Here is a 21,547-nt window from a genome sequence, read left to right as displayed (position 1 = left end):
AGACTTAGATTTAGCTTTCCCTGACTTAGTCACCATAATGATTGATATATAAACAGCTGAATCTGCGCATTCACCAAACAATGCAGTGCGTAATATGTTTTTTCTCCTTCCGGTATGAAACTTCAATAGCGAATGACTCACTTTACGCTGGAGCTTACTACATGTTTATGTGTTGCAAGACCAACCCATGGCATATTGCCGTTTAGCTCAGCTCATTGGCTACCTACCCAGCTAGATTTCAAGACGATCAGTGGTCATTGGGTTAAAAGACAGTCAATCAACGAGACAGCGGGCAAATCATTGGTGCACAATGATGTCATGACTTGTTGTCTTCAAATTGGATTCTTTCAGTCAATACGTCCCGCGAAATGGCCCATCTTTTTGATTGTGTTACAAACAAACCAGTTGATTGCAGTGAAACCAAACATGACTGGAAAAGTCACATTCTGTGTGGGTTATTTACCTGGAATGTGTCGTCGAAAATGGAATGAGACGGAATTCACGACACAAACGGTTCATAAAATGTTTTGTGTTAGGCTATAAAAACGGATTTTATCAAACAAAAGATCATTGTGTGTTGTGGAATTTCAGCCCGCTAGTGGGTTCCGTGCACAGAGAGGTTAACAGGAAGCCAGTGTAGAGGCAGTGTAGAGGCTGGAGTAATATGATACAATTTTGGGGTTCTAGTCAAGATTCTAGCAGCCGTATTTAGCACTAACTGAAGTTTTAGTGCTTTATCCGGGTAGCGAGAAAGTAGAGCATTGCAGTAATCTAATTTAGAAGTCTCTCCAAAATCTCTCCAAGTCTCTCCAATCTCTCCAAAAGAATGTGGTGATTTATGGTATCAAAAGCAGCACTAAGGTCTAGGAGCACGAGGAAAGATGCAGAGCCTCGGTCTGACACCATTAAAAGGTAATTTACCACCTTCACAAGTGCAGTCTCAGTGCTATGATGGAGTCTAAAACCAGACTGAAGCGTTTCGTATACATTGTTTGTTTTCAGGAAGGCAGTGAGATGCTGCGCAACAGCTTTTTTTTTTTAATTGAGAGGAATGGGAGATTCGATATAGGCCGATTTTAGTTTAAAAAATATATATATATTTTCTGGGTCAAGGTTTGGCTTTTTCAAGAGAGGCCAATGGAGATGGCCATTTAGATAGCTTGCTATCCCTCCGGTAATTAAATTTGCTTTCACCTGTCAGGTCAAAACGAGAAGTCGACAGGCTTACTGGCCAAGTCATCATGGAAGGTGCAGAAAAAGCAGTGCAAGCTATCCACACATTGATACATTTGCCCTCGTAATTGCGGGAATTACATGTCTGTCTGATTCCCATCAACTCGTTGAGAACGTTGAGAATTAAGTCCCAGAGGAGAGAGAGGCTATACAGTCTTCCCCTATGCTCAAGCTCCCGACAAATTCGGGAGTCACTATCTTTCCCAGGGGAAGGACCTTTTTGTAAAATCTGGAATTGAGGGCAACGGCATATCTCTTGTGGCATCAGGCACCGCCTCTTCTGACCAGGAGGGTAAGTATGCCCCTAAAGAGGAATGTCTCTGCTCTGCTTAGTTTGTGACAAGGCAAGGCAGAAGTCAATAAATCATCTCTCCTTTATCAAAGCAATTGGACACACTGTCACCAAACTCGAGGTTGGGTATCCTTTGCCTCCCCTGCCTACCACTAGGATGGGTGGAATCCCCTCACAGGGAAATTCTACATCCATCTGACAATGTGTACCAGCCCTCCCAGACTGTGTCATTGGTGGATGCTTCCTTGGCGGAGCCAATTAAGTCACTTTCTCCTGTGACTGCCTACCCCACTTGGATATTTATGACATGGAGTTCTCATGGAGCCTTCCCTGGATTAACACCTTGATTTAAGGCACGGTGGCTCTGGGAGCCAGCTTTGCTCCTCTGACCTTGACGACCAGAGTCTCTTCGGGAGTCATGTGTCAGGTCACAAAGGAGCCCTCCACCTCAAGATCCATAAGTCCCCATTGAGGCGGATAGACACCTGATTTCCCCTAGATGAACTCTCTAATAAAGAGTTCCCATCACATCCAGGCCAACGGGCGGAGGATGATGGTTCACAATGTTCCCAATCCAAACAATCAACCTCTAGCAGGCTACCTTGTCCAGCCACCAGGCCTGGCAGGTACTTTGTTCCAGCCACGGGACAAGTTGCCCCCAAGTTGTTCCCATGCTCCTCACACTGCACAGTGGCAGTCTCCTCCTGGGTTCTACACACCGTACAGACTACATGGGAATAGTGCAGTCCACTGCACAGTGGTCTGAGCCTTCAGAGACGAGATACATTCTCTGTTGGCCAAGGGTGCCACACGTGTGGTGCTGATGGAGGAAGCTCACCAGGGCTTCTTTAGCTGCTATTTCTTGGTCCCCAACCGAGGGATTACGCCCCATCCTGGATTTATGGCACCTCAACAAATGTCTGAGGGTCAGTAGACCTCAATGATTCTTATTTACACACCAGATGTTATCCTGCACATAGGAGATATGAGGTTCATCTCCTAGGACATAGCCTAAAGATATCTCACCTTACCATGCGGTCTGTCCCTGGCCTTATGGACATTCACAAAGTGTGTAAAAGCCACCCTAGCCCTCCCTATGGGAGATATGCTACGGGAGAGAGGCTTAAGAGTCCTGACATACATTAACTACGGTTGATCTGTGCAGACACCCAGCTGTAGTCACACCTGCTCGCTCTGCGCTTCAGGATAAATCGTGCCATAAGCTCGCTCTTACCTACCCAGCAGAAAATCTATGGATGTTCTCTGGTCTTTGTAACCTCACTCCGCTTGAACCCGTCCCTCAAACTGGCACTACTGCAAAGGAGGAGAGCATTCCCGGCAACTTCACTCTCTGACGAGAGATCTTGTTATGGAGGAGCAGTAAATATCTGTCTCTCAGCGCAACGCTCAGTACTTCATCCTGCGCATAGGAGATATAAGCGTCGCCTCTTAGGGCATAGCCTATGGCTGGTTGATCTGCAAAGACACTTGGGCTCAGGCAGAGGAGCTCACAGCCCAGCTGTTGTTGCACCTTCTCGCTCTATGCTTCAGGTTAAATCGTGTAAAAAGTTTGGCCGCCTCCTCATGAGACTTCTGGCATTGGGTAACCTCACTCCGCTTGAATCCATCTCTCCACCAGCACAGGCGAGTGATTCTCTCTGCAAAGTGTCTATCATCACCTCAATGCTGGAGAGAACCATTCTTCTTGATGCAGGGCTGCCCCACTGGGAGTACTCGCCCACAAAATAGTGATGACGTCTGCGTCTACAGGGATGGGGGCAGTTTACGAGAGGCGTATGGCAAACACCATATGATCAGACTCTCGGAATACATACATAGCAATGTTCTTGAGCTCTATATTGTGTTACTAGCTCTCAGGCACTTCCGTCTGTTCCTACAGGGCCAGCATGTCCTTGTCAGGTCGGACCATATGTCTACGGTGGTGTATATTAACCACCAAGGAGGAACATGCTCCTGTCAACTTCACTCTGGATATCTGTTGTCTCTCAGTGCAACACATGTGCCAGTCAGACTAAACCCAGGTGTGGAATCCCCTACCAAGAGAGTGGCAAATTCATCCCGAAGGTGTTGGAGGTGTGGGAATGTTACGGCAGAGCTGCCATCGATCTGTGTCACATTGCAGGACAACACGCACTGTTGCCTTCTCTTTGTGATGAGAGATCACAAGACTCCTCTGGGCGTGTACCCACTGGCCCACAAGTGGCCATGTGATTTATGTGAGCTTTTCCTTCCGTGGCCCTGATCACCCCCAGTCTGGACAGTGAGAATGAATGGTCTATCCCTCATTCTGATAGCCCTGCTTTGGCCCGGGAATCCAGGCTGGTGGAGATTGTATCGTGCAGTCATGGCACCTCCCACAGCACAGGGCTAAATATTCCACCCTCATCCCGAGTTGATCTCTGGGCTTGGGCATGAGAGGTACAACCTAGACTCTGTGGGCTTGCCTCCAAACATGGTCTCCACGATTCAGAGTGCCAGAGTTTTCTCCAAAAGAGGTCTTTCGTTGTTAGAGAGGTGGTGTGAGAGTTGCTAGTTGATCCCCTTTCACGGTTTCATCCCTGCCATTCTTTCCTTCCTACAGAACTTGCTCTATGAGGGCAAGGACTTTTCCACTGTTAAGGTCTCCTTGGCGGAGATCTCAGCCTGCATTGTAGGATTTTGTGAGGCCATAATTGTGGCTCACACCCTGGTTCATTGTTTTTTGAAGGTAGGGTGCAGTCTCCATCCAGGCCATTTGCCCCGTTGGACTTGGCACTTGTTCTGAATGCGCTCACTGGCGTTTACTTTAAACCCTTGGTGACGATGCATCTTAAAACTCTCTCTTATAAGATGGCCCTGTTGCTCACCTTAGCCACTGAACAGCGACCACTGAACAGTCCAGCAGTTATATCTGCAGGGTGGGCTTGTTTAGGGTCATGAAATACTGTGTGGATGAAGGGCGGGTAGGTGGGAGGGTGACTTGAATAGAAAGAAAACACCTTAAAAAATAATAAATGCATAATTCATATCCAATTTATATCTATAGGCTACATTGAAGATTTTCTTTAACTAAATAGATCCTACACGCCAATCTCCAAATTATTTTTGTATTGGGCAGAAAACATTAACGTGGAGTCATGGAGGCAAAAAGGACAATGTCGGAGTTAATTCAATGAGAGAAACTGTGAAATGGAGATTTGAAGGGATTAAAGTTATTTTTAAGAAAGATTTGTCGAAATCTGTGCGTGTGATGATGATTGCGTGTGATGATTGTGAGGCGCTATACTAATTCGATAGTCACAAGATGGGAACTTCAAATAGGCCTGAAATGGACAAAAATGAATGGGATCTTATTGGCACCGTAACGAAACATATACACGATGTACAATACCACTCAAATAGATGTTGTTTAATTCAAAACTGATTGCAAACGCCATATGGCAAATGTCAAGTGTCACACAGCAAAAATCCAATAGATGGCGAGCGCGCTCTTATTGCAAATGTAACACAAGTCAAGACCCAAGAGTAAAATTTAGAAAATGTGATTAATTTTTTTCAAAAACTTCTTACAACTTCTTTCTGGACCGTTTTTTGAAATGTTTTCATTTTTTTTTTGTCAATTACACATGTATAAGAACTGTATGAACATACTTTTGTCATTTTATTGTCATAAGTTTTAAATTGTACATAAGGCATATGTTTTGTCCATTTGCAATATGATTTCATAGGAAGTCAAAAGTCAAAGTCAGAAGTCTATGAACCATTATCAAATGCCATAAGAAATGTCCAAATGCAATATGAAAGTATTGAAAGTGCCAAATCAGGATGTTATGTCCATTTGCCATGTACGATCATAGGAAGTCGGTTTACAAACCCAAAAGTCAGTGAACCATGTCCAAATGGTATTTATACTACCCAAATGAAATATAGCACTATGTTAAGCCATGAATCAACCTAGATGGTCTATTTGTCAATTATGATGAGGGTGAAGTGGGACTTTTGTTTTTTAACAATTTTTTGAAAAACATCCAAAATGACCAGGTTGTGGGGTGCTCTCTACCCAACCGTAGACCCCTTGCTCCCCCGTAAAGGCATTAAAAAACATTTTAAAAATGTGCTTCTGGTAACATGTTCCACTCACCAGGTGCACGGCTGTCCATTTGCAATATTTTTCAATGGGCATTTACCATCACGAATTTGACATGCTCAAAAATACTGCAGAAATGCAAAATTGACTGGCCCGATAAACTCGGGATGGCTGGGTAGTGATTCTGGTTCCTCTCCATCGCTCGTTGGTGTTGATTTCAGAATGTCAATTTGGTGATGGTCTTTCACTGTTTAAACATATGGACAAAAGTCAGCCAGCAAGTCACCGTCCATCAGTCAATTAGATATCATTCTGATACCAAACTGATACAAACTGACACCACACCCACTTTTTCAAACTCTTTTAGAAGCCAACTATCACATATTTTAGAGCAGGCCCAAAATTCACAGCGCCTTTTGTTTAAACCACAATAAAAACATATAACACGTAGCTACTATCTAGCTGCGGGTCCAGTTCTGACATTATGTGTAGGCCTAGCTGAGGCGACCTCAAATCCCAAGTTTCGGCTCGTTTGGTCATTTGGAGCCCGAGCAGCGACCTTAATTGGTGCTGAAAATCCACTTTTTGTGGGCGTTGCTACGGGGTCCTTAAATGAGCAATCAGACAGATATGTTGGGGTCCGCCTCTATGGGCCAAGGCGGTTTCAATGCACCGAGTCTTGCGACTCTGGGACTTTTCTAAATATCATAATTGTCGTAATGGTCAAAATGAATTGAAGTTATTGCAAATGTACGAAGCTGTTTCTCGGTCTGAAGACCTTCTAGAGCCACAACTCTCCGTGCACTATCGACTTGAGCTCTATAACAGGTTCCTAAAGTTTCCGAGGTCTGACGGTTCTTTGATAGTTCGAACAAAGGTAACTATTGCAAGCTCTGTGTGTCTCTAAGCCCCACACTATGTCACTCCATCCTTGCTGTGTGTGTGTTAGTTTTTCTTGGAAATCTGATGGGAGAAATGACTGATTTACAGTTCATGAGGGTTGCCTAATCACACATTTTAAGTTTTGGAAATATCTGACTTTTTTAACCCTTCGAAACAGCCCCTTTGACCCATATTTAAGGCTCTTCCGGTTGACACAGGAAGCTAAAAGTAAACGCATATCCTCATTTGGGTAGGCTTTCACAGAATCCTGAGTTTTAAGTCTTTACATAAATACCTGACTGATTTACACAGAGATGAATGCACTATTTCTCACAAACTGCAGGTTTGGTATATCAAAATATCTTTAGGGTGAATTTAACCACTTCCGGTTGCTCCAGGAAACTTAGAATCAACACAGGTAGACCTCATAATGGCCTGATGGATAGTCATCAGGTCCATAAGAAATTCATAACCCACACAGGCTTCAGGTTGAATTTTGGGGAGCAGGCAATGTATTCCTACGTGGAGAAAAGTCATTGTAAACGGTTTGATGTAAACACCTTCTTTTCACTGTTAAGGGTTAATACCACATGGTCAAGATTAGGCTTGCACAGATTGGGAGGACCTCAGGAACGTTCCTGAGGTCGAATTGTGCTTCTGACCCTAACGGTTCTCCCACTGTCACCCAAAAGTACCTGCAATTTAGGGTCAGGCCTCATTATGCACCTACTTTTTTCATAGTCGCTGCGCTCAGACCGAGCAAGCTACGGTCAAGCGGGGCATCTTGTTGAACTCGGCACAGCCTAGATATTTTGGTAATGCCATTGCAGGCTCTGTGTGTCTTTAAGCCCCGCACTGTGTCACTCCATCCTTCATGTGTGTGTGTGTGTGTGTGTGTGTGCGAGAGGCCACGTCGTGATTGGTGATGTTTTGTACATTTGCAATAAGATTCCATTCGACATCTGCTGGAATTTACTGGGACAGCGGAAAAATTACCTAAAATTTGAACATCTTATAAAACGGAAACCGAAAGTCCGAGAAACTTCGTTCGATGACTTCCTGGAAGATCTGGCCCCAGTGCACAGCCCGCCGCCATCCGTGAATTTTACAAACATTTGAGGAAATATGGTAAGGGACAGTACATTTGCAATATGGAGTTCCTCATCGATCATACAGCAAATGCCAAATGTGCCCTTCAGGTATGCAAGGGAACTGTAGCCTACTGTTCAGGTGGGTTAAATTGAAACTGAAATCTGGACACTGACTGTATGTTTATAACCTCCCACATAGCCTTAAAACCTCTTATGGATAGGGGAGACGCTAGCGTCTCAACTGGCCAATTGCCAGGGGAAATGCAGAGTGCCAGATTCAAATAAAATGCTATAAAATTCAAACTTTCATTAAATCACACATGTAAGATACTCAATTAAGGTAACCCTAAGGTTAAGAATCAACTGTCAAAATTCAGTTCAATCATGGCATGTGTATGTTCTCTAAGCGTAGAGAACTGGCTTCTCAGATGAATGGTGCTTGTTTGATAAAGTTAGGTCAAACTGAATCATGATCACAGTATTCTACCTAACAGAACCAAATATAATATAGTAGCACAGTATAACGTTACTGTATGGCAAAAAACCCACCACATTCAATCGTGAATGATAATTCTTCAAGTTTTACCAGTGAAACATCAATGCAGCATCTGCATTGTAACCATTTGATCTCAATCTGTTTCATGGGGGTATGCATTTAGATCTTCTTGAGTTATAGTGTTTCAAAGTAGCCTGCAGTGTGGTTTTGAATGATGCAGCCTACAGTGAGTGAATTTTAGAGCGCCTAGTGGCGCTGTTGAATTTTGGCCAAATGAGAGAAAATGCAGTGGTGTACTACTATGCTATTATATTTGGTTATGTAGAATACTGTGATCATTATGTGATCTCGCAGACATGGATTCAGCTTTGATCTAACTGTATTAAACAAGCACCATTCACCTGAGTAGCCTGTTCTCTGTGTACAAATGCGCAGAACATGACCCCTACATGTGCAGACTAAAGATCCTGAAAAGTTGGATCCACAGCCTCTCCATTTATTTTAAAGACAGTTTTATTTAATGGGATAACATGAATTGGAAACAAATAAAATAACACCAGTAGGCTACACCAACATTAGTTTCCATTCATGCAAAGTATCAAAATGATTGCGCAAATCGTGATGCTTGGAGCCGAAGTGTGCTGCTCAGCCGAAGTGTGCTGCTCAGACCACTGCACTATGCTCTAGCAAGCTGTGAGAATACTTGATGATACTTGATGATACTTGATGGAATAAAGTCAATTGGTTTGCATATAGAGTACATGAGATGAGTAATGTAGGGTATGTAAACATTATTTAAAGTGGCTGTTCAGCATTCACACAGGTGGGTCAATTGACTCTAAGGGGATTTTATTAAGATCCGACACTTTTTATGTGTTCTCCTGCAACCCTAGTATATATCAATGTCTTTGTTGTGATGTTACTCTTTTTCCCGACGAAGACCCAGTTGTGTGTCAGGCTAGTAAAATATCACTTTAACAGTATACAGATTTGTTTTGTTTTCATTGAACTAATCGCTCAGTCCAGCACCTGGAAAAGGGTCCTTCTTGAATGTGATCATATTCCTACCAAATCGTTTCTTTTTTCCTTCCTTCTGTCCAGAACTGCCGTATGGCTGGGAGAAGATCGATGACCCTATCTATGGCAGTTACTACGTAGAGTAAGTCCTCCCCGCAAAACAAAAAACATTCCCAGGATATTAGCTAACATTCTCATTAAGTTCTAATCAGGTTTCGGTCTAACATTAGCATTATAACATGCAACAGACATTCAAAGAACATTCAACAAATGCTGTTCTAAGAAAAGTCAATTCTGTCTTCATTGTTTACACCGTAAAGGGGTTACTGTAATATCCACAGTATGTTATTTGCCACTAGCTGTCTGTAAGTTACTGTAATATCCTAGCAATGACACAATACTGTAACATTTATTGTATTCTAGTGTAAAAAAGTCAACGTTACTATAATCTTAATGAAGGAAATACATTGTATTTTATAGTATTTTACTGTAATTAAATGGGATTGGCGCAAGCTGGTTGGCTACTAGGTAATGTGTTTGCGTACAATACCATTTGAAATACAGATTTTTTCACTGCCCACTGTTAGCCACAGATTTAGGACAAAATCCTGACAACACTTTCACCTCAATCATGCACTGATTTCTATTTAAGCTACATTCACCAATTTAAAATTAAATGTGTGTTCTCACCCAAGTATCAATGACTACATTGCAGATGCCTGCCAAATCTCACAACGCATGGCTAGGTGTTGAACATATAAACTAACCACATCATTCTGATGCCCATACAAACAGTGCAATGTAATCAGCCTGGAACACTGACACACTGACTAAAACAATGGTTATATGTGGAGAAGGGAACACAAAACACACTGATGCTGCTGGATTTCACTGTCATAGTCCTGTTCCCTGCAGCCACATCAACAGAAGGACTCAGTTTGAGAACCCTGTCCTGGAGGCCAAGAGACGACTGGAGCAGCAGATGCAGAACCAGGGACTGTCAGCTCTGCCTTTACCTACTATATACAGAGGTACAACAACACCCTCACAGCATCAGACACATGGGCTACCTATAATAAGACAGAGCGGTGCGAGAGGGCTCACTCTTGCCAAAGTCTGTCCTGAATAAGCCCACTGCGCTTCTATGGGCATAATATGCAGACCTAAGCTTGTCGCCTTCATTCCTGCCTTTGGGACATTGACTCACATTGATAGGGCGGAGACATGAGCGTCTCATTGATATTTTACCAAAATTAAATAATTACGTCTGTCCAAAAAACTATTCAAAATACTTTACCAGAGAGCTTGACATAACCACACAGGATATTTTTTTTTGTTTTTGCTGTGGATTCACAAGTGCATAGGCCTATGCTTATTTGGGAAGCCAGCAATTTGGGCAGGACATGTGGCAATAGGTCTAGCTGATTATTGAGTTTCGGCTGTCGGTGAAAAGCATTGAAAATGTGTGTAGATAATGTGTCTTGAGTATAATTTAAAATATTGAGACAAGAAGAAGGGGAGGTGTGTGTGGCTAAGACATGGATGTCTCTCTCCAGAATGCATGCACTCTGCTCTCCAGAATGTGCTCCGATGTCTCCGCAAATTCTTGCACCTTCATTATTCCATTGCGTGAATGTATGTAACCAGTAGGCCTAGTAAATGTACCTTTAATTCCAGTCATTTGGTTTAATTAATTTCTGTTAATGCATGAATCACAGTCATTTATTGTTCCCATTCTCGGAGTGGAAACGTTGTTGGCAGAGTGTTGCTTTACAGTCCCCACTGTTCCATAAGGTGTTTTTTTATCTGTTTTTTTAAATCAAATGTTCTGCTTGCGTCAGTTACTTGATGTGGAATAGAGTTCCATGTAGTCATGGCTCTATGTAGTACTGTGTGCCTCCCTTAGTCTGTTCTGGACTTGGGGACTGTGAAGAGACCTCTTGTGGCATGGCTTGTGGGGTATGCATGGGTGTCCAAGCTGTGTGCCAGTAGTTTAGACAGACAGCTCAGTGCATTCAACATGTCAATACCTCTCATAAATAAAAGTAGTGATGAAGTCGATCTCTCCTCGACTTTCAGCCAGGAGAGATTGACATGCATATTATTAATTTTAGCTCTCTGTGTTCATCCAAGGGCCAGCCATGCTGCCCTGTTCTGAGCCAATTACAATTTTCAAAGTCCTTTTTTGAGGCACCTGACCACAAGACTGAACAGTAGTCAAGGTGCGACAAAACTATGGCCTGTAGGTCCTGCCTTGTTTATAGTGTTGTTAAGAAGGCAGAGCATCGCTTTATAACAGACAAACTTCTCCCCATCTTAGCTACTACTGCATCAATATGTTTTGACCATGACAGTTTACAATCTAGTGTTACTACAAGCAGTTTAGTCATCTCAACGTGCTCAATTTCCACATGATTTATTACAAGATTTAGTTGAAGTTTAGGGTTTAGTGAGTGTTTTGTTCCAAATACAATGCTTTTAGTTTTATAAATATTTAGGGCTAACTTATTCGTTGCCACCCACTCTGAAACTAACTTCAGCTCTTTGTTAAGCACGGCAGTCATTTCAGTTGCTGTAGAAGCTGACGTGTATACTTTTGAGTCATCCGCATACATAGAAACTCTAGCTTTATTCAAAGTAGGTGGCATGTTATTAGTAAAACATTGAAAATAAGCAAGGGGCCTAAACAGTTAACCTGGGGAGTTCCTGATTCTAACTGGATTATATTTGATAGGCTTCCATTAAATAACACCCTCAATGTGTCCATATGTAAAGGCATTAGTTGAATTTTATCATTTTAATTAATATTTTCATGATTAACCAGGTGGCAATAATTTTGAGAAACAAAAAACGTTATTATTTCACAAAAATGTGAATACAAAAATAATCAGAACTGCCATGCAGATAGGTAGAAATGGTAGGAAAAATTGTAAGCTACCCCAAACTTGAAACTCACGAGCTGCCTATTGTCTTTATCATAACACCAAGGTCCCGTAAGAAAAACTGGCCAAATCAAATGGCTGTTTGTTCTGGTGCCAACCCTGGCAATACTAAGGATGTGGGTTAAATTTCCACAGAAATCACATACAACTACTATAAAATATGTATATTCACATAAGTCGCTTTGGATAAAATCATCTGCTAAATGGCATATAATATTAGATACATACAGTACAGTGCACTACGCTTATATTGAATGCTGTATTAGCAATCAACAGCTTATAGTGATAAAGTTTTCCTGCACGGATGTAATCACTATAAGAGGGATTATTATTGTGCCTGAGTTTGGCTGAGTGGGTAACACTGCAAACTCTAGTCCACATATGATCCCTGCTCCGGAGACTGGGCTTTACTTCCTGGTCCAGCCAAACCATTTCTGATATCTCTTCCCTCACCGCATCAAAAACAGAAAATAAATATATATATATACCGAAGACAGGGCATTTTTAACAGGGTTAAATGTCAGGAAATGTGAAAAACTGAGTTTAAATGTATTTGGCTAAGGTGTATGTAAATCTCTGACTTCAACTATGTATGAGGTTTACATACACCATAGCCAACTACATTTAAACTCAGTTTTTCACATTTCCTGACATTTAACCCTGTTAAAAATGCCCTGTCTTCAGTCAGTTAGGATCACCACTTTATTTTAAGAATGTGAAATGTCAGAATAATAGTAGAGAATTATTTATTTCAGCTTTTATTTATTTCATCACATTCCCAGTGGGTCAGAAGTTTACATACACTCAATTAGTATTTGGTAGCATTGCCTTTAAATTGTTTAACTTGGGTCAAACATTTTGGGTAGCCTTCCACAAGCTTCCCACAATAAGTTGGGTGATTTTTGTCCCATTCCTCCTGACAGAGCTGGTGTAACTGAGTCAGGTTTGTAGGCCTCCTTGCTCACACATGCTTTTTCAGTTCTACCAACACATTTTCTATGGGATTGAGGTCAGGGCTTTATGATGACCACTCCAATACCTTGACTTTGTTGTCCTTAAGCCATTTTGTCACAACTTTGTTAGTATTCTTGGGGTCATTGTCCATTTGGAAGACCCATTTACGACCAAGCTTTAACTTCCTGACTGATGTCTTGAGATGTTGCTTCAATATATCCACATCATTTTCTAACCTCGTGATGTCATCTATTTTGTGAAGTGCACTAGTCCCTCCTGCAGCAAAGCACCCCCACAACATGATGCTGTGCTTCACGGTTGGGATGGTGTTCTTCAGCTTGTAAGCCTTCCCCTTTTTCCTCCAAACACAACAATGGTTATTATGGCCAAACAGTTCGATTTTTGTTTCATCAGACCAGAGGACATTTCTCCAAAAAGCACAATCTTTGTCCCAAGTGCAGTTGCAAACCGTAGTCTGGCTTTTTTATGACCGTTTTGGAGCCGTGGCTTCTTCCTTGCTGAGCGGCCTTTCAGGTTATGTCGATATAGGACTCGTTTTACTGTGGGTATAGATACTTTCGTACCTTGTTCCTCTAGCATCTTCACATGGTCCTTTGCTGTTGTTTTGGGATTGATTTGCACTTTTCGCACCAAAGTACGTTCATCTCTAGGAGACAAAACGCATCTCCTTCCTAAGAGGTATGACAGCTGCGTGGTCCCATGGTGTTTATACTTGCGTACTGTTGTTTGTACAGATGAACGTGGTACCTTCAGGCATTTGGAAATTGCTCCCAAGGATGAACCAGACTTGTGGAGGTATACAAAAAGGTTTCTGAGCTCTTGGCTGATTTTTTTTTATTTTCCCATGATGTCAAGCAAAGAGGCACTGAGTTTGAAGGTAGGCCTTGAAATACATCCACAGATACACATCCAATTGACTCAAATGTTGTCAATTATCCTATCAGAAGCTTCTAAAGCCATGACATATGAGTCTGGAATTTTCCAAGGCACAATTTAGTGCATGTAAACTTCTGACCCCCTGGAATTGTGATACAGTGAATTATAAGTGAAATAATCTGTCTGTAAACAATTGTTGGAAAAATGACTTGTGCCATTCACAAAGTAGATGTCCTAACCGACTTGCCAAACTATAGTTTGATTGTAAGAAATTTGTGGAGTGATTGAAAAACTAGTTTTAATGACTCCAACCTAAGTGTATGTAAACTTCCGACTTCAACAGCAGATGTATTTTTTAGGAGTGATTATTCTACTGTATTACTGGCCTACTCTAACCCACAATTCTCCAGAGAAGCCCCCATTCACGAGGGACCCCACCCAGCTGAAGGGCTCCTTTCTGTCCACGGCTCTCCAGAAGAGCAACATGGGCTTTGGCTTCACAATCATTGGAGGGGATGAACCGGATGAGTTCCTGCAGGTCAAGAGTATCATACCCGAGGGCCCTGCTGCACAGAACCAGAAGATGGACACAGGTACTGTGTTTTAGGAACTAACCACACACACACACACACAATTTAGTTGTTACAAAATCATGAAATTTATAAAGCCACATTCCTCTGTGTGTGGGTGGGCGGTTCAGTGCTCCTCCAAACATTTTCAAATTATTCAGGCACATAATAGCTGTTACGGTTTTCTTTAGGTGAAGGAGAGTCGGACCAAAATGCAGCGTGGTATTCTTGATACATATTTAATAAAGAAGAAAACACGAACAATACAAAAACAACAAACGTAATGTGAAAACCTATACAGCCTATCTGGTGACAACAAACACAGAGACAGGAACAATCACCCACGAAACACACATATGGCTGCCTAAATATGGTTCCCAATCAGAGACAACGATAAACACCTGCCTCTGATTGAGAACCACTCTAGACAGCCACAGACTATGCTAGATAACCCTACTAAGCCACAAATCCAATACCTAACAAAACCCCAGGACAAAACACACCACATACAAAAACCCATGTCACACCCTGGCCTGACCAAAATAATAAAGAAAACACAAAATACTAAGACCAGGGCATGACAAACCCCCCCCCCCCCCCAAGGTGCGGACTCCCGACCGCACAACTAAACCCATAGGGGAGGGTCCGGGTGGGCGTCTGTCCACGGTGGCGGCTCGGGACATGGACCCCACTCCAACCAAGTCTTAGTCCCCTTGTAACGAGTCCTTTGATTGGCGACCCTTGCCGCCGACCTTGGCCTAATAACCAAGGACCGCTCGGGACTGAGGGGAAGCTCGGGACTGAGGGGAAGCTCGGGACTGAGGGGAAGTTCGGGACTGAGGGGTAGCTCGGGACTGAGAGGAAGCCCAGTACTGAGAGGAAGCCCAGTACTGAGAGGAAGCCCAGTACTGAGAGGAAGCTCAGGCAGGTAGTAGAATCTGGCAGATCCTGGCTGGCTGGTGGCTCTGGCAGATCCTGGCTGACTGGCGGATCCTGGCTGACTGGCGGATCTGGAAGATCCTGGCTGACTGGCGGATCCTGGTTGACAGGCGGATCTGGAAGATCATGGCTGACTGGCGGATCCTGGCTGACTAGCGGATCTGGAAGATCATGGCTGACTGGCGGATCCTGGCTGACTGGCGGATCTGGAAGATCATGGCTGACTAGCGGATCTAGCAGCTCTGGCTGCTCCATGCAGACTGGCAGCTCCGGCAGCTCACTGCAGACTGGCAGCTCCGGCTGTTCCATGCAGACTGGCAGCTCATGCAGACTGGCAGCTCCGGCTGCTCCATGCAGACTGGCATCTCCGGCTGCTCCATGCAGACTGGCAGCTCCGGCTGCTCCATGCAGACTGGCAGCTCCGGCTGCTCCATGCAGACTGGCAGCTCTGGCTGCTCCATGCAGATGCTAAACAGGCGGGAGACTCCGACAGCGCTGGAGAGGAGAAAGGCTCTGGCAGCGCTGAACAGGCGAGGCGCACTGAAGGCCTGGTGCGTGGTGCTGGCACTGGTGGTACTGGGCCGAGAACACGCATAATAAAGAAAACACAAAATACTAAGACCAGGGCGTGACAATAGCATATCTACGGTCAGCCTAGGCTATATCTTGCTTATATCTTGCTATATCTTGCTCTATCCCTCTTGCTCGCTCACTGTCCTGATTTCACACTCTGCTGCTTGCTGTCTCCCTCTCTCTTTGACATTCTCTCTCTCTCACACACACACACACACACACACGCACACACACGCACCATCCCTGACTGATATTTGCTGGCCTATTGGAGCTGTGGTGTTGCTGTGTGGGAGGGGAGTATGTTTACGTTGTCTGTGTGTGTCTGCACGCGTGTGTGTTTGTTAACCATCACCAGGTTGGCATAGCAGTACAGTGGCAGTGTGATGGTTGTCTCTTGGTGCCAATACACTCCAGATGGTTGTCCACAGAGACACACTGAGCCTCTGCTACACACACACACACACACACACACACACACACACACACACACACACACACACACACACACACACACACACACACACACACACACACAGTATCTGTACTTTACTTATATTTGTGACAACTTTTCATTTACACTACATTCCTATTGAAAGTAATGTACTATTTACTACATACATTTTCCCTGACACCCAAAAGTACTCATTTTGAATGCTTAGCAGGACAGAAAAATTGTCAAATTCATGCACTTATCCCTGGTCAAGCCTACTGCCTCTGATCTGGTGGACTCACTAAACACACATGCTTTGTTTATAAATTATGTTGGAGTGTGGCCCTGGCTATTCGTAAGTAAAAAAAAACTAGAAAATGGTGCCATCTGGTTTGATTAATATAAGGAATTTGAAATTATGTATACTTTTACTTTAGATACTAAATTATATTTTAGCAATTACATTTACTTTTGATACTTAATTATATTTTAAATCAAATACTTTTAGACTTATACTCGAATAGTATTTTCTGGGTGAATTTTCTATTTGTATTTATTATGGATACCCATTAGCTGCCAAAGCAGCAGCTTCTCTTCCTGGGGTCCAGCAAAATTAAGGCAGTTTATACAATCTTAAAACATTAAAATACATTCACAGATTTCTATTAAGGTATCATTACTTTTACTCACGCCCCCCCCCACCCACCCACCCACACACACACACACACACACACACACACACACACACACACACACACACACACACACACACACACACACACACACACACACCCACCCATGTAGAGCTTTGCCTTCGTTCTAACTCTGCTGCCATATTGATATCATGGGCCTCTGTGACACTCTAGGGCAGGGGTTGGCAACAGGTGAAACCAGCCCACGAGTGTTTTTCTTTGGCCTCCAAAATATTAATGTTTTGGGGGGATTTTAGTGTTTGGTAAAAATGTACTGTAAAATCACCAATTCAGCAAAGAAAATCTGTTCCCAAGTTTTCCTAGAAATAAAAAGAGAGACGTGATCATGTCTCAATGTTATCAAGGTAAATACAATCTCTTTTTGGGTATACTTTGTAAGTGCCTTAATGTGCCTTGGCAGCAACTAATGGGGATCCGAAATAAATATATAACATTTGCAGTGTACAAATTACCATCTGCTCTGACAAAAATTGGCCCCCATCTGAATCCTGCTCTAGGGACATCGGACTTCTTCTGTGTTTACTAATTATACACACTCTATAGTTCGCTAGAGATTCCCATGATAGACTTAGCTGAGACACATTTGAATGTGTTTGTTCAATACATTATGTTTTTATACCTGTTTCAGACCATCTTCTTCCATTTGATACCTAATGAACAAGAACTCTGCCTCCTCCCCCTTTAGGTGATGTCATCGTCTACATCAATGACATCTGCTGCCTGGGCACCACTCACGCCGATGTGGTCAAACTCTTCCAATCTGTTCTCATTGGACAAAGCATCACCCTGGTCCTCTGCCGGGGCTACCCCCTGCCTTTTGACCCCGAGGACCCCAGCGGGGCATCCGCCGGAAACTCCCTGACCCCCATTGGCATGGAACACCACCCCATGGTGGTGAACGGGCGTAGCAGCTACAACCATTACCTGGAGTACCTCTCCCTGAGCTCTCAGCTCCCTTCGCAGGCTCTAGCCCAGCCTGGGGCACCCCACCCTGGGGACACCCACCTGGATGGGTCCTCATTACCGCTCACCAACCCCGGGTCCGCTCCGACCGTGACGCCGCGCGACGACAATGTCTCCATGGTGTCGTCAGGGGCGACGGGGATCACCGGGGGCGTGATCCAGGGGGCGGAGCTGCTGACGGTGACTATGGTGAAGAGGGCAGAGGGGTTCGGGTTCACCATCGCCGACAGCCCCACGGGGCAGCGGGTCAAACAGGTGGGGTGTTATTCTTGTGTTAACCTTCTATGTTGTACATTTTGCATTGTGTATTCTACTTCTCTATCTGTGTCCGTTTGTCCATCCGTCCCTCTGTCTGTCGTCACCCCTAGTTTTCCATCCTCATACCTGACTATGTTCCATGTTGTACAGGTGTTGGAGCCGGTTGTGCAGGACGGAGTGAGTCTGAATGAAGGAGACCTGATCCTGGAGGTGAACCAGCAGGGTGTGGTGGGGGCAAGACACGGCCGTGTGGTGGAGCTGCTCAAAGAGTGTCCTGTCGGAGCCGAGGCCACGCTACTCATACAGAGAGGAGGAGGGGAAGGTAGGTCTTTCTGTCTCTTGAACAGCCTCTTTCTGACTTGATTACCCTTTTCACACTACTGAGCTTAGCTGAGCCAAGCCGAAATGTACTAGGGTGGCTTGATTAAGCACCCACAATAGATCATAGAATGGACACAGAATCGGCTGTGTTTGCACTTGACCACACTCTATCACTATCCTTTACAATGCATGTCCCTTTGTGCTTCTGAAATGAGTGGAAGAATTAAATACACCACCATCTTTGACCCAAGGGCGTTGCTAATTACCTTAGGCTGCCTGTACCAGCCGACCCATAGAACAACTCACATACACATACACAAAGGCACACATGCATACACACACATGCAGACTTGAGGACACACACACACATTAACACATACAGTTCATTCGGAAAGTATTCAGTCCCCTTGACTTTTTCCACATTTTGTTATGTTTACAGCCTTATTCGTAAAAGGATCTGACCCCTTTTCAAATTTTTGCCTAAAATGACATCCCCAAATTTAAATGGATTAAATTGTTTTGTCAGCGATTTCAGACTCGACTCTTCTTGGGTATGACGCTACATGCTTGGCACAGATCCTCTCAAGCTCTGTCAGGTTAGATGGAGAGCATTGCTGCACAGCTATTTTCAGGTCTCTCCAGAGATGTTTGATCGGGTTCAAGTCCGGGCTCTGGCTGGGCCACTCAAGGACAATCAGAAATTTGTCCCGAAGCCACTCCTGCGTTGTCTTGGCTGTGTGCTTAGGGTCGTTGTCCTGTTGGAAGGTGAACCTTCCCCCCCCAGTCTGAAGTCCTTAGTGCTCTGGAGCAGGTTTTTAATCAAAGATCTCTATGTACTTTGCTCCGTTCATCTTTCTCTCGATCCTAGCTAGTCTCCCAGGCCCTGCCCCTGAAAAAGATCCCCACAGCATAATGCTGTCACCACCATGCTTCACAGTAGGGGTGGTGCCAGGTTTTTCTTCCAGGCGTGATGCTTAGCATTCAGGCCAAAGAGTTCCATCTGGGTTTCATCGGACCAGAGAATCTTGTTTCTCATGGTCTGAGAGTCGTTTAGATGCCTTTTGACAAACTCCAAGCGGGCTGTCAAATCAAATCAAACTTTGTCATATGCGCCAAATAAATGCTTGCTTACAAGCCCTTAACCAACAGTGCAGTTCAAGAAGAAGAAAATATTTACCAAGTAGGCTAAAATAAAAAATAATAATAAAAAGTAACACAATACGAATAAAAATAATAGGGCTATATACAGGGGCACCTGTACTGAGTCAGTGTGTGCAGGCTAGTTGAGGTAACCTGTACTTGTAGGTGGGGGCGAAGTGACTTTGCATAGGTAACAAACAACCAGTAGCAGCAGTGTGCAAAAGGGAGGGGGGGTCAATGTAAATGTTGTGAATTGTTCAGCAGTCTTATGGCTTGGGGGTAGAAGCTGTTGAGGAGCCTTTTGGTCCTAGACTTGGCGCTCCTGTACCGCTTGCCGTGCAGTACCAGAGCGCCAAGTCTAGAACCAAAAGGCATGTGCCTTTTTACTGAGGAGTGGTATCTGGAGTGGCCAGACGCCACTCTACCATAAAGACCTGATTGGTGGACCAATTTTATTGGTCACATACATATATTTAGTAGATGTTATTGCAGGTGTAGCAAAATGCTTGTGTTCCTAGATCCAACAGTGCAGTAATATCTAACAATACAAAGAAATCTAACAAGTTAAATAATGGAATTAAGAAATATATAAATATTAGGACGAGCAATGTCAGAGTCCGGACTTTACAGTGTATATACTGAACAAAAATATAAACACAACATTGCAACAATTTGTCTGAGTTACAGTTCATATATGGAAATCGGTCAATTGAAATAAATTCATTAGGCCCTAATTAGGTCCTGATTTCCCAATAACTGTTGGTCACAGATACCTTTTCTTTTTAAAGTAGCGGGTGTGGATCAGAAAACCAGTCAGTATCTGGGTGAACACCATTTGCGACACATTTCCTTTGTTGATCAGGCTGGTTGATTGTGGCCTGTAGAATGTTGTCCTACTCCTCTTCAATGGCTTTGCAAAGTTGATGGATATTGGCTGGAAATTAAACATGTTGTTGTACATGTCAATCCAGAGCATGCTCTGGTGAGCATGCAGTTCATTGAAGAACAGCGACATTTTCAGCTTTCAGCAATTGTGTACAGATCCTTGCAACATGGGGTCGTACATTATTGTGCTGAAACATGAGATGATGGCACGACAGTGGGCCTCAGGATCTCATCACGGTATCTATGTGCATTCAAATTGCCATTAATAAAATGCAATTGTGTTCATTGTTCGTTGCTTATGCTTGCCCACACCATAACCTCACCACCACCATGGGGCACTCTCTTCACAATGTTGACATCCGCAAACTGCTCGTCCACACGACACCATACACATGGTCTGCAGTTGTGAGGCCTGTTGGGCGAACTGCCAAATTCTCTAAAACAATGTTGGAGGTGGCTTATGCTAGAGAAATTAACATTCAAATTCTCTGGCAACAGGTCTGGTGGACATTGCTGCAGTCAGCATGTCAATTGCAGGCTCCCTCAACTTGACATCTGTGGCATTCTATTGTGTGACAAAACTCCACATTTTTAGAGTGGCCTTTTATTGTCCCCAGCACAAGGTGCACCTTTGTATTGATCACGTTGTTTAAACAGCTTATTGATATGCCACTCCTGTCAGGTGGATGGATTATCTTGGCAAAGGCGAAATACTCACTTACAGGTATATAACAAAAATGGTGCAAAACATTCTAGAAAAATAAGCTTATGGAAATGTCTGGGATATTTTATTTTTAGCTCATGAAACATGGGACCAACACTTTGTATGTTGCGTTTATATTTTTGTTCAGTGTATATGTTATGG

The 21,547-nt window shown here is 43.6% G+C and overlaps 1 protein-coding gene across 3 annotated transcripts in view; it reads left to right on the top strand.

Annotated features, from left to right (window-relative positions):
• Window positions 1–21,547, top strand: part of LOC110525190 (membrane-associated guanylate kinase, WW and PDZ domain-containing protein 2) — a 251,137-nt gene that overhangs the window by 186,026 nt on the left and 43,564 nt on the right. For all 3 annotated transcript variants that reach the window (XM_021605194.3, XM_090235041.1, XM_090235045.1), the window contains 5 exons: window positions 9,183–9,240; window positions 10,014–10,129; window positions 14,302–14,484; window positions 17,801–18,333; window positions 18,487–18,658. In XM_021605194.3, the coding sequence (XP_021460869.2) occupies window positions 9,183–9,240; window positions 10,014–10,129; window positions 14,302–14,484; window positions 17,801–18,333; window positions 18,487–18,658 (1,062 nt within the window). The remainder of the gene's footprint in view (window positions 1–9,182; window positions 9,241–10,013; window positions 10,130–14,301; window positions 14,485–17,800; window positions 18,334–18,486; window positions 18,659–21,547) is intronic.

Source organism: Oncorhynchus mykiss, chromosome 1 (genome assembly GCF_057628025.1).
Source record: "Oncorhynchus mykiss isolate SJ-2025 chromosome 1, ASM5762802v1, whole genome shotgun sequence".
Classification (NCBI taxonomy): domain Eukaryota; kingdom Metazoa; phylum Chordata; class Actinopteri; order Salmoniformes; family Salmonidae; genus Oncorhynchus; species Oncorhynchus mykiss.
Note: the sequence above shows the minus strand (reverse complement) of the source record. Positions and strands in the feature narration are given on the sequence as shown.